Source organism: Eurosta solidaginis, chromosome 1, assembly GCF_040869045.1.
Source record: "Eurosta solidaginis isolate ZX-2024a chromosome 1, ASM4086904v1, whole genome shotgun sequence".
NCBI classification, from domain to species: domain Eukaryota; kingdom Metazoa; phylum Arthropoda; class Insecta; order Diptera; family Tephritidae; genus Eurosta; species Eurosta solidaginis.
The window spans coordinates 39,923,267-39,936,779 of record NC_090319.1 but is presented as its reverse complement, the minus strand read 5'-3'; the positions used below and the strand labels follow the sequence as shown (position 1 = coordinate 39,936,779).

The window sequence follows — 13,513 nt, the reverse complement described above, 5'->3', positions numbered from 1 at the left end:
CCTATAACTAGGACTATACATCTGGCAAATCGATTCAGTAGTGTTATTGATTTTTAATACAGCTTTTATAATTTTAAGCTGAATTTTTTTCTATTTTTAACTAGTCTATAACAAAGCATGTAGTTATCGCCTTGTAAGAATTGAAGTAGATTATGGTAAGCGCAAAGCTTTTATCAAACACCAAAGGCATGTGAATTGGGTGAAACCAATTTCAAGAGGTTGTGTAGGCAACCCCCTCAAGGGGTTCCCAGCGCAATATATAGCTTCTCCAACCCAATTGCCAACTTCACCTATCCGTGGCGAATTCTGTTTCATTGACAGCCGAGGCTCTGTCGACCCCAAGTTCCTCATGGAAGTAGGGGGTGGGGAGGACGGGATGGCCTAAAAGGTTGAATGTGGTCATATAAATCGTTCCCCAGATGGTCGGACTTGTACCTTAATAGTGCTTTGTTACCGGAACGTACTGGATCTATATGCGGCAAAGGACCATCAACATTGGCCCAAAGCCTTCGGGGAGTGTCTTTATCGTTAATACAACAACAACAACAAAGCATGTACTTTTAGACTGAATGAATTAAATAAGTAAATAAAATGCGCGCACAAAGAAATGACTACTAATTCAGATTGATATTATTGACTGATTGACTTAGATTTTTTTTAAACAGTTGACGACTTATCACATTTACACATCATTGCAAACAGCACGTAAAAATTGAAAATTAAAATATTGTTTCTTATGATCGATGTATTTTGAATTCAGTTTTAAAACTGCATTAAAATACAATTTTTCAAAAAAAGTGACTTAGCACATTTTCACATTAAGCTAACGATATGTAAATTTTATATACCAGCAGCAGTAACTTACGTGGTTTCAGTTTTCATTAAAAACAAAAACTCAAAGTTATTTAGAGCATTTCAATGAGCCATTCAGCTCGGGATCACGATCAAATCTCATTGGAACGATCCGGATCATTACTAGTGAGAGTTGGCAGCCTCAACTAATGTGTATACAGATTTTAGGCCGAGCTTCTCTTCCAATTTACGTCTTGCTCTTTTAATTTTTCCTAAAAACTGGCGGGACGGGATCTATAATATTTTATGCCGACTCCGAACGGAATCTGCAAAACAGATGAGTTTTTACTGAGAAGCTTTTCATGGCAGAAATACCCTGGGAGTGGTTGCCGATGAGCAACCCCGCTTAGAAATTTGTTTTCTAATTGAAAACAACTTGTTACTAAATTTTGATGTTGCTTTGCCCGAGGCGTGAACCAAGGATCTCCGGTGTGGTAGGCGGGGAACACTACCATCACACCACGGCGGCCGTCGGCAGTTAAAACACGTCCAAAAGTCGGGAGAGCTACCAAAAGAAGCGTTTTAACTAAATAATTATCGTCCCGAGGCTGATAGTAAATATTTTACTTCTGTCAGGAGCTTTCTGCAAGAAGCAATAATTGCAAATTATATTGTTGTGTATATCGTGATTTAAAATGAATATAATGTAATTATTTCATGGCCTTTATAATTTGCTTTCAGAAATGTATGGGTTGTCTAGTGGAAAAACATTGTTAAATATCGGATGCCCTAGTGCGTATGTCTGTAAGTGCTACCAAGTACAGAGGATATGCTGCCAAACATTTTACACAAAAAAACCAAATCAATAGGTCACCCTTTTGATTCAAAATTGTTCCAAATAGATATCAGGATCGCAGCGTTGTTGTTGCAGTTGCATGTTAAATTTTTATCGGTATCTGGAGCAGGTTTCATTGGAACGCAACTATTATATTGTACTTCATGTTCTTAAACATATCTTTGTTAAATTTTCAACAAAGTTCTTGAAATGCCAAATGTTGTTTTCTATTTGAACTTCTACCATGGTGCCTGTGATGAATTCCTAAATACTTGTGTACACATACTCTTTGTTTCTCAGAAGTTTGTGATATTATTTCCAGGCATTCTCCATTCTCCGTCCTCCAACATCGACCCGGGTATTTCTGAAACGGCGGGTGGGATCCAAAAAATTTTGCGCAGCACACCTTTCCACTCACTAATCCAGGGTGTTATGTGGACCTTGCCTATTGGATAAACTGCAGCCAGTGGGTATTTTCGGCTGTATTTGAACAGAGCCTTCCCGATACCGGGCCACGTTGGGAAGTAATGATGGCCTAACCACAGCAAGGGGCGTTATTGTGGCGGACAGTTTTTATCCTCATTTTTAACATTAGACCGCTGAGCTCGCCTTGACAGGCAGATTTTAGCACGACCAAGCGAAACTCAAAAACTTCCAAAGAAAGTAAGGATGAGAAGGAAAGGGTGGTGGCGTTGCAAGCCGGCGAAGAAGAAATCGCCATAAGCGATGATTCAGACGCGAATAGCGATGCTAGTACGCAGTCAGTGCGCTCGCTAAAGAGGGGTCTACCAGCTGGAACTTACATAAGAACAGGAACAACGAGATAGAGGGATTGAAAAGTTCTTATCAGGGACCCAAACTGTTATTTCTTTTATAATAAAAGTCCTTCAGAAAAAACTATTTCCAGACTTTAAATTGTTTAGCCCGAAAGAAGTTATTATAAAAGTCCAGCCCCTTAACTATGGAACGGTTTATCCAAACGCAACAAAATTTTTACCAGTCGATTCATCAATGTATCTGAATTTGAAACCCGTAGGGACACTTCAAAATGTTTGTTTCTAACATGATTTTGGGCCACAAAGTTTAAGATATTGCGTTAAAATTTGATACACGGATTTGTGGTGGAACAAGAAAGATTCTGTATGAAAAAAAAAATTCGTTCTATTTGGATGAGCCGTGCCATAGTTATAGGCCAGGACTTTTATTCTGTCGTTAAAAAAATAAAAGTCCGGATTTAATAGTTTCTTTCTAGCTAAAAAATTTAAAATACGTAAATAATATTTTCCGAAGGACTTTTACTATAAAAGGAATGACAGTTTGGGTCCCTGATAAGAACTTTGAGACTGGTAGGATATTACTGCCCCAAATTTGATAACTGACCTCTCGTAGGAAAGCTCCATGTATAAACACCATGCTTATATGGGTAAAAGACAAAGACTAGACTAGTTGGTTTGGAATTCATACTAGTTAATTTGATTACATACACATACATATATGCACGTATCGAATTTCCTTGGCGAAATTAATGCTTAGTGCCAAGCCATCGGAAGCACAGACGATTGTTTTTTGTTTTTTTCAGAAGGATAATCTATATATTAATACGCTAACAAAATTTCCACACAATCAACTGACAGGCTTTTTCGCATAATTAGCGTACGTAAAATCATATAAAAGTTATATAAATCGATTCGTATGGATCAGTCGCAATACATAGGCCTATTTTTGTTAACAAATATTACTCTATTTGTTTATAATTAATAGAAAAAGTTTTTTGTAAATTCGAAAATCTGTGCAAATATCGAAATTGCCATCTGTAGGCAGTGCACGGACTTTACCACTTTATTGGTAGATGTACCAACTTTTTGGCCCATTTTCATTTTCTACCACTTCTACCACCAAAGCCCAAAACTCTACCAACATTTCAATATATTGGCATTGAAACAAAATACTGCGATCAGTACCCTGCAAAACTCGCGAGTACTCCATGCATGCATGTATGGAGTACTCGCTATAGACCAACCGATTGCTCCAAAATTAACCACAATTCATACAAAAAATATGGTCCAATTAACATTGCGATGTCCTAGGACTGGACCATATAATCCAGCTCCGCATTACATCAGATTAATCCATGGAGTACCCACAGTCCAATAAACATCGTGTAGTGATTACAATCGTTAAAAACGAGCAATGATCGGCTTACAATATGTTCATGAAGAAATATGAGTTGGGCCATTGCTGCATTACAGTGGAGTACAATGGTAAGTACTCCAGTGGACCACATGATCCAACGATTTTTGCAGAGTAGGTAAACGTATTTAATTGCCGAGCACACCCAAATAACAATAAGAGGTGACACTAACCAATTCTGAAAAATTTGTGCACAAATTCAAACAATAAATAAATTTGTTTATAAAATAAATGTAGTAAATGAGCACGCAAATATTTTCCTGCGCTATTTTCATCCGTCTTTTGTGAATAATTTTCAACGAAAATAAACAAACTTTTAAGTAAACGATATGCCGAAGTCGGTTCTTTTGTGGCAGTATTTTTGGTACATTGGAAAATTGTTGTTGTAATTAGACGTTGCGGTAAATTTTCGTCAGTATTTCAAGCTCGAAATACAGGAAAAAAGCAAGTATTATATAGGCAGTTTTACATTTTTTTTGTTTTGTTTACATGTTTTTTTAAAAGTGTTATTTCCGTGAAATGTTCTTTATTTGTTTAACAATAAATTATGAATTGTTTTGTACAAATATAAACTGTAGCTATTGTTTTCTTGGAAAAAAAAATCTACCAACTTCTACCACTATTTTAATTTTTCGTCTACCAACATTCTCTTTTTAAAAGTTCGCGCACTGTCTGTAGGACCCATTATGTTCACAAATCCCCCTGAATTCGAAATTCCAAAAGCTGCATTGTCGCGTTGCTCAAATGTTTCATCTACATATGTACATATTCGTACGCGCCAAACGGTGAGAGAACTACTGCCTCACTCATTTCAGTTCAAATAAAATATTGTTTCCCACTGTTGCCACTTACCTATATTGGTCTGCACCAAAATCCTTACAAAGTTGTTCTAAATAATTGTTAGCGCACAAAAAAACCTTAATAGAAGTAATAACTTAACCGGCCCATTTTTTTTTTTGACAAATTTTACTTACACGTAAATGCATAGGTCTTTATTTAACAGATTCTTTGTTTTTTATTTTAGTTGCTTTCAAAAAAACATGAAATCACAAATATTGAGTTAACTTTTGTTGAAACTAACTAAATTTATTTATAACAATTAATAGCAAATTTTCCCCAAAATGTTTTTGCATTTGCAGATTTGATCCTCATTTTAGATAAACTACGTCTTATACTGAACAAAAAATAATAAATTTGCTACAAAAATATAACATTAAATTTTGTTATATATGTGGGAATATAGAACAATCTACTTCAATAGTATTACACTGTACAGACTTTGATGTAATCGAGTGAGCGGATACTGAAATTTTCATGAACATAAAAGATATAAATAGAGGAACAAGCAATCATTGAGGCGAGTTTCAATTTTTAAAATTTTCAAATTCATTTCAAACTCTGTCACATTTTTTCAATTTTTTAATAAAAAACCAATAATTGTAATAAACATTTATTCAAGTGACCATATATTGGGGGCTCAACCTAAAAAATAAAGCTATATACAAGAAATGTCGCAGATTACCATGTCGTTAGGTGCGATTCCGGAAGTTCGCGAAAATTTAAAACGCAGTAAGACAGAGTGCATAGCGGCGCTGCACAAATACGTGTTTGAGTTCGAAGGTGACCGAAACAATCGACAACGATTACGCGAGTTTGTAGGATTCGAATTTGACGAAAACACCGCGGAATATGAAAATAAAATAAAATACATCGATGCTAATCTAAGCGAAAGCGATCTTGCTGCAATATGTAACGTCTTAAGATTGAATTATAGAGAAGAAAACTTAAAATTTCATATTTTTAAAAATTTGCGAAAAGGCCATTTGCTGTATGCTATTTCAAACGACGAAGACGATGACGATGTTGAAGACGATGATGAACGTGGCGACGGTGGCGGCGTGAGAACAATTGACGGTTCAAGCGGTGCTGTAAGCCAAATCAATAACAGCGATGTAAATCGACGAGCGGATCGAGCGAATGTGCCACAGCAGAGAAATGACGATTGCTATTTGTCTTGTAATGGTGTCGAAGAGACAAATAATAATGACGTAGCAGGCGCGGTAGGCTTTTCGGATATTACCGGAAACTATAACGCCAACGGAAATAAGCAAACAAGTGTAAATGTAGCTAACGAAAATAATGAGATGGCTAGAGGTAATGCAATGACACATTTTGTGCCTCGTTTTGCAATTAACTTTCGCGATGTTGAAGATAGTATAAAATCATTTGACGGGTCTGAAAAATTGTGCGTTGAGACTTGGGTAGAAGAATTTGTGGAAACGGCAGCGTTGATGTACTGGGACGACTTCCAGAAATTTATTTTTGCCAAAAAATCGCTTAAAGGGTTGGCAAAGCTCTTTATATCGACGGAAAGGGGAATAACCTTTTGGCAGAAATTAAAAAACAGTTTGTTGTGCGAATTTAAATCGGTAACCAATAGTGCGCAGTTGCATAAACTCCTAATTGAAAGAAAACAAAATAAAGACGAAAATGTGTATGAATATTTCTTTCATATGAAAGACTTAGCATCGCGTGGTAACGTAGAAGAGTGTGCATTGATTCAATATGTGATAGATGGAATCAAAGATATAAATGTTAATAAAACTATATTGTATGGCGCGGTAAATGTACAAGACTTTAAACTTAAATTAAAATGTTATGAAACAATGCGTGAGAAAAATAAACAATTGCAAATAAAAGAGAGTGTTAAAAATGACTATGAAAAGAAATCAAATGGTCTTGAGAAGAATATAAAAGTGACATTATGTGTTTTAACTGTGGAATGAAAGGGCACAAATCAATTGAATATAAAAACAAAAGCAAGGGAGCCAAATGTTTTCAGTGTCAGAAATTTGGTCATATTGCAAAGAATTGCCCAGAAAAATCTAACAGTGACTCTACAAAAAGTGTGAATGTTGTTAGTAAAAGCAACGATGAAGTTACGAAAAAATATATATCCATTGAAAGTGTAAATTGTTATTCGCTTTTTGATACAGGCAGTAAAGTTAACATTGTGTCAATTGAAGTATATAATGCTTTAAATAAACCACGCATGGTCGAGTCAAATGTAGTGTTAACCGGGTTTGGTAAAAACAATAATTGTAAACCATTAGGTGAGCTAACGAAAACAATAACAGTTGATGGCGAGTTATACAATTTACTTTTTCGAGTGGTGGAGAATGTTTAAGCGTAGACGTTATAATTGGTACGGACATTTGCTTACAAGCCGAGCTTACAATTAATCCTTCCGGTTTTGCAATCAAAAAACTACGTGATAATAATGAAAATGCATCTGTTTTGAATATTGAAATTTACCAAGATGATGACTGTATAAATGTTGAAGAGTCAGTTAGTAAAAATGCCAAACAGAAGGTAAGAGATCTTGTCAAAATTTTTAAAACTAGACAATGTAAATCGACAAGCGTGCAATTAAGTATTGTGCTAAAAGATGAAACACCAATTTCATGTACACCTCGAAGATTGCCGTTAAGTGAAAGATTGATAGTTGATGATCAAGTTGACCAGTGGCTGAAAGATGGTATCATAGAGGAGTCTGATTCAGAGTTTAGTAGCCCAGTTGTTCTTATACGAAAACGCGATGGTACTCCAAGACTATGTGTGGACTACCGAAAAATCAACAAAGTTACCGTAAGAGACCGTTTTCCTCTTCCGCTTATTGAAGATCAACTTGATAGGCTACAGAATACAAAGATTTTTAGTACAATAGGCTTGAAAAATGGATTTTTTCATGTCGATGTAGCACCTAATAGTCGTAAATACACTTCATTCGTCACCCATAGCGGACAGTACCAGTTTTTAAAAGTTCCTTTTGGTCTTTCAAATGCGCCAAGTGTATTTCAAAGGCACATAAATGCAATTTTTAGAGATTTTACGCGACGTGGTATAGCTTTGCCATATATAGATAACATAATAATTCCTTCTAGTAACGAAAATGAAGCATTAGAACATTTAGAAGAAGTTTTAAACCTATGCAGAGACTATGGACTCCAAATTAACGTTAAAAATGTCATTTTCTTAAAACTAAAATAGAATTCTTGGGGCATACAATAGAAAACCAACAAATTTCACCATCTCCGCGTAAAGTTGAAGCTTTGATGAAGTACAATATGCCTAAAAATTTAAAAGAGATAGAAAGTTTTATCGGACTAGCAAGTTACTTTCGGAAATTTATACCCAATTTTTCAGTAATCGCAAAACCACTGACGGATTTACGAAAGTTAAATACGAAATTTGAAATAAAATAGGAACAGCTAAAAGCATTTAATTCGTTAAAGGAAGTTTTAAGCACACGACCTGTTTTAAGAATTTTCAACCAGCATTACGAAACAGAAGTTCACACAGATACCTCAATCGATGGTTATGGAGCCGTACTGTTGCAGAGATCACCAGATGACAAGCAACTGCAAACCGTATATTATATGAGTAAGAAAACGACGGATGCTGAGAGAAAACTTACTAGTTACGAACTAGAAGTTTTAGCTGTTATTGAAGCTATGAAAAAATTTAGAGTTTACTTACTCGGTTTGCGATTCAAGCTAGTGACTGACTGTAAGGCATTTACCAAAACCCTAGAGAAAAAAGACCTTAGCACTAGAGTAGCGAGATGGATTTTGTTTTTAGAAGAGTACGACTTCATAGTAGAACATAGGTCGGGCTCGCAAATCCGACACGCTGACGCATTAAGCAGGCATCCAGTTATGACAATACATGATAATAATATTTTAACTAAGATTCAACGGGCGCAATCACAAGATGTAGAACTACAAACCATAAGAGAGTTACTAAAGGATAAACCATCATACAATGGGTACTGTTTGAAAAATAACATATTGTATAAGATTATAGAAGACGACGAGTTGCTAGTGGTTCCAAAAGCAATGGAGAGAGAAGTTATTAAACTGGCGCACGATAGAGGTCATTTTGCATTAAAGAAAACCAAGGAGCTTGTGAATAAAGAATTTTTTATACCTCAGCTCGATGGTAAGATACAAATACACATCGCGAACTGTATTCCTTGTATAGTTGGAAATCGAAAGGGTGGTAAGCAAGAAGGCGAGCTTCATCCTTTAGATAAGGGAGAACATCCATTACAAACGTATCATATTGATTTCCTTGGGCCGTTGGAGTCAACAAATAAGCAGTATAAGCACATTTTGGCTGTCATTGACTCGTTTACGAAATTCGCGTGGCTTTATCCTACCAAGACGACATCTGCTAAAGAAGTTGTTTCAAAGCTGCAAATGCAAAGTATTGTCTTTGGTAATCCTGTACGGATTATATCTGATCGTGGCTCAGCTTTTACCTCTGACGAATTTAAAAATTACTGTGAAGTAGAAAATATCAAACATTTTCAAGTAACAACCGGTCTGTCTCGTGCAAATGGTCAGGTGGAAAGGTTGAATGCGACAATAATTAATATTTTGGCAAAACTTAGCGTGGAAGACCCAACAAAGTGGTATCGTTTCGTTGGTGACGAACAGCAAGCAGTTAATTCTACGTACGTTAGAAGCATAAATAAAACACCCTTCGAACTTATGGTGGGTATCAAAATGCGTACAAAGAACGATCACAATATCAGACAGCTAATAGAAGACGAATTTATTGAAAGTTTTGACGCTGAACGTGAGGCTATACGAAAGGCGGCAAAGGATCAAATCTATAAAATTCAAAATGAGAATAAAAGGTCATTTAATCATCGACGTAAACCATCGAAAATCTACAAAATCGGTGAAATGGTAGCAATAAAACGCAAGCAATTCGGTGGTGGCCTTAAATTGAAACCAAAATTTTTGGGGCCCTACCGTGTTACCAAAGTTAAACTAAATGACACATACGACGTTGTTCGCATTGGTGAAGGTGAAGGCTCGAAGTAAACCACAACGTGTGCAGAATACATGAAACCATGGGCAAGTGAATACGATGACGATCATGACGCATTCGAGACGAATGCATAGCAGGATGGCCGAATTGTGGGAATATAGAACAATCTACTTCAATAGTATTACACTGTACAGACTTTGATGTAATCGAGTGAGCGGATACTGAAATTTTCATGAACAGAAAAGATATAAATAGAGGAACAAGCAATGTTGTTGTTGTTGTAGCAATGCTCGCCCCACCTAATAGCCGCGACCGATCACAAATTGTCATCAATATCCTCTAACGGGAGTCCAAGGAAACTTGCCGTTTCAACAGGGGTGGACCATAAGGAAAGGGGTGTTAGAGGCGTTGGTTCCACATTACAATTAAAGAGATGGTTGGTGTCATGTGGGGACACATTGCAAGCAGGGCATACATTTTTTATGTCGGGGTTGATTCTGGATAGGTAAGAGTTTAACCTGTTACAGTATCCAGAACGAAGTTGAGCAAGAGTGACACGCGTTTCCCTGGGGAGTATGCGTTCCTCTTCTGCGAGTTCTGGATATTTTTCTTCAAGTACTGGATTCACCGGGCAATTCCCGACATAAAGGTCCGACGCCTGTCTATGGAGTTCACCAAGGACCTGCTTGTGTTTTTCCGCTTCATACGGCTGGGTTCTCAGGTGCCGTATTTCCTCAAAATGCTTACGGAGATGACTCCTTAGGCCCCTAGGCGGTGCTGGTTCGTCAATCAGATGTCTGTTGGGATGCCCAGGTTTCTGGGTATTCAACAGAAACTGTTTGGTCAGCATCTCATTTCTCTCCCTGATGGGGAGTATTCTCGCCTCATTATGCAGATGGTGTTCTGGGGACATAAGAAGACAGCCCGTGGCGATTTTGAGAGCAGTATTTTGGCAGGCCTGTAGTTTCTTCCAGTGGGTGGTTTTTAGGCTTGGCGACCATATGGGTGACGCGTAGCACGTAATCGGCTGGCTAATTGCTTTGTATGTGGTCAAGAGCGTTTCTTTATCTTTTCCCCAGGTACTGCCAGCAAGGGATTTGAGGATTTTATTACGGCTCTGAATTCTTGGAACAATTGCGGTTGCGTGCGCACCAAAATGTAGATCCTGATCAAACGTCACACCCAAGATTTTGGGGTGTAGGACAGTCGGTAGCGTAGTGCCATCGACGTGGATGTTCAATATGGTCGACATTTGGGGCGTCCATGTTGTAAATAAGGTCGCGGAAGATTTAGTCGGTGACAATGACAGGTTTCGCGAGGCGAAAAAACTGGAGAGATCAGGGAGATAGCCGTTTATTTTATTGCATAGCTCATCGATCTTTGGCCCTGGGCCTGTGGCCATTATTGTGCAGTCATCGGCATAGGAAACGATTGTGACTCCTTCCGGTGGTGAAGGTAGCTTAGATATGTAGAAATTAAACAAAAGCGGGGATAGGACACCACCCTGTGGCACCCCTTGTTTAATTCTCCTTTGTTTTGATGTTTCGTTTCTGAATTGCACCGATGCCTGCCGACCACCCAGATAATTTGCGGTCCACCTTTTAAGACATGGGGGAAGGGTAGACCCTTCCAGGTCTTCCAGTAACGAGCCATGGTTGACCGTATCAAAAGCTTTTGATAGGTCTAACGCTACGAGTACTGTTCTATGGTGGGGATATTGATTCAAACCGGAATTTATCTGGGTGCTAATGACATTTAGCGCGGAGGTAGTGCTATGGAGTTTTCTGAAGCCATGCTGATGAGGGGCTAGCTGCAAATGTGCTTGGAAATGAGGGAGCAAAATGGCTTCAAGCGTCTTTGCCACTGGCGATAGGAGAGATATCGGACGATATGACTCACCTACGTTAGCTGGTTTCCCAGGCTTTAGTAGCGGGACCACCTTGGCCATTTTCCATTTCTCGGGTATGACAAAGGTGGAAAGAGACAGGTTGAAGACATGCGCTAAATATTTGAAACCCTCTTTCCCTAGGTTTTTAAGCATCGGCATGGCTATGCCGTCTGGGCCCACTGCTTTGGATGATTTAGCGCGACCAATGGCGTCCTCAACCTCTCTAGCGGTGATGGTAATTGGTGACGCGCTGAGTTTGTGTTTATGTGCACGTCTATTGGCTCTCCGTCTATCTTTGTCGACCGTAGGATGCATTATATATTGTCGGCAGAAAGCGCTCGCGCATTTTTTCGCATCCGACAGCACCTTATCGCCAAAGGCGATGGAAACTTTGTCTTTGTGCTTAGTCGGATTCGATAGGGACTTTACGGTGGACCAAAGTTTACCTACACCGGTAGAGAGGTTACAACCTCTTAGGTGCTCTTCCCATTTCGCCCGCTTGTGTTCGTCCACAAGCAATCTGATGCGTTGGTTTATATCCCTTATTTGGGGGTCGCCTGGATCAAGCTGTCTTATAAGGTCGCGTTCCCTCGCTAAGCTCGCGGCCTCCGCCGGGAAGTGGGCCGGATTTCGGGAATTCTCCCGGCGGGAATGAAATGTGCCGAGGCGGATTCAATGACCTTACGGAAGGCACGCTCCCCTTGGCGGGCATCAGTCGGGATAGGGAGGGCAGCAAAGCTGCTGTCTGTTGCATATTTATATTCTTCCCACTTTCCTTTTTTGAAGTTTATGAAAGTGCGTTTTTCGGTGACGATGAAGTCGGCGGTACGCTCGAACGAAATAAGTATGGGCAGGTGGTCGGATGCCAATGTTACCATCGGCTGCCAGTTGACGCAGTTTACGAGTTCTGCGCTCACGATTGAGATATCTGGCGAGCTATGACAGCTTCCTACCATACGTGTGGGGGCGTCTCCGTTAATTGTGCAGAACGTCGTTTCGTCTATTTGATCCGCCAACATCTCACCCCTACTGTCCGCCCGCAAGTTTGAATGCCATAGGTCGTGATGGGCATTGAAATCGCCTAAGATAATGCGATTGTTGCCAGTGAGTAAGGCCTCGATATTAGGGCGGTATCCACTGGGGCAACAGGTGACAGGAGGGATGTAGATGTTGATGATTTCTAGATTTGCATCGCCTGACCGGACAGATAGGCCTTGACGTTCTAAGACATTGTCACTGCGGTCGATGCCAGGATCAAATATATGATATTGCACAGAGTGGTGTATAATAAACGCGAGGCCGCCTCCATTTCCGCTCTCGCGGTCTTTCCTGTGGACATTATAACCAGAGCAGGTCTGCAATGCAGATCTTGCTGTGAGTTTAGTCTCTTGAATCGCAGCAATGCGGATGTTGTGCCGCTTCATGAAATCGACTATCTCCGTAATCTTCCCAGTTAGTCCATTACAGTTGAACTGCAGAATTCTGAAGTGCATGAGGGGTGACGCCGCCACTCTAGGGGTAAGTGAGGGGTGACTACGCCTAGGTTGTGGAAGGCCAGGACGCAATTGCTGTTGTGGCCTTGGGACTGGGCGCCCTTGGGCAAGCATTGGGGTACCCGGATGATTTGGGTTTGCGACCTGGCAACATGGCGCGATGAAACCCGTCGAGGGGTTGCCGTCGCGGAGACCAGAATATCTAGGAAAGTGGCACCACCCAAGGCAGGAGCTGCATTGAGCGGATGTCGCAAACCTATATATTCTGTGCTGGCAGACGGTGCAAACGGAGGCAGGGACTAAGAGTCTGTTTCCCTGACCTGCACGATTGCTGCCAGAAAAGAGGGGAGGAGAAGAAGACGGGGGCAGGGGCTGATGCTCAGCATTGCTACCAGCTCTACTACGAAGGTAGTAGTTATGAGTGGTATGAGCAGCAGCGGGTACTTGTTGTGGCTTGCTGAGCAGCGAAGCTGC

General features: G+C 39.6%; 1 protein-coding gene across 17 annotated transcripts in view; it reads left to right on the top strand.

Annotated features, from left to right (window-relative positions):
* plh (pasang lhamu) overlaps positions 1–13,513 on the top strand; it is a 180,785-nt gene that overhangs the window by 99,729 nt on the left and 67,543 nt on the right. The window contains exon 4 of one of the 17 annotated variants that reach the window (XM_067787758.1): positions 4,957–5,144. The exons of the other annotated variants lie outside the window; for them this stretch is intronic. Within the exon in view, the coding sequence (XP_067643859.1) occupies positions 4,957–4,962 (6 nt within the window). The 3' untranslated portion in view covers positions 4,963–5,144. Of the gene's footprint in view, positions 1–4,956; positions 5,145–13,513 lie in introns of those variants that run through there. 17 annotated transcript variants of the gene reach the window in all.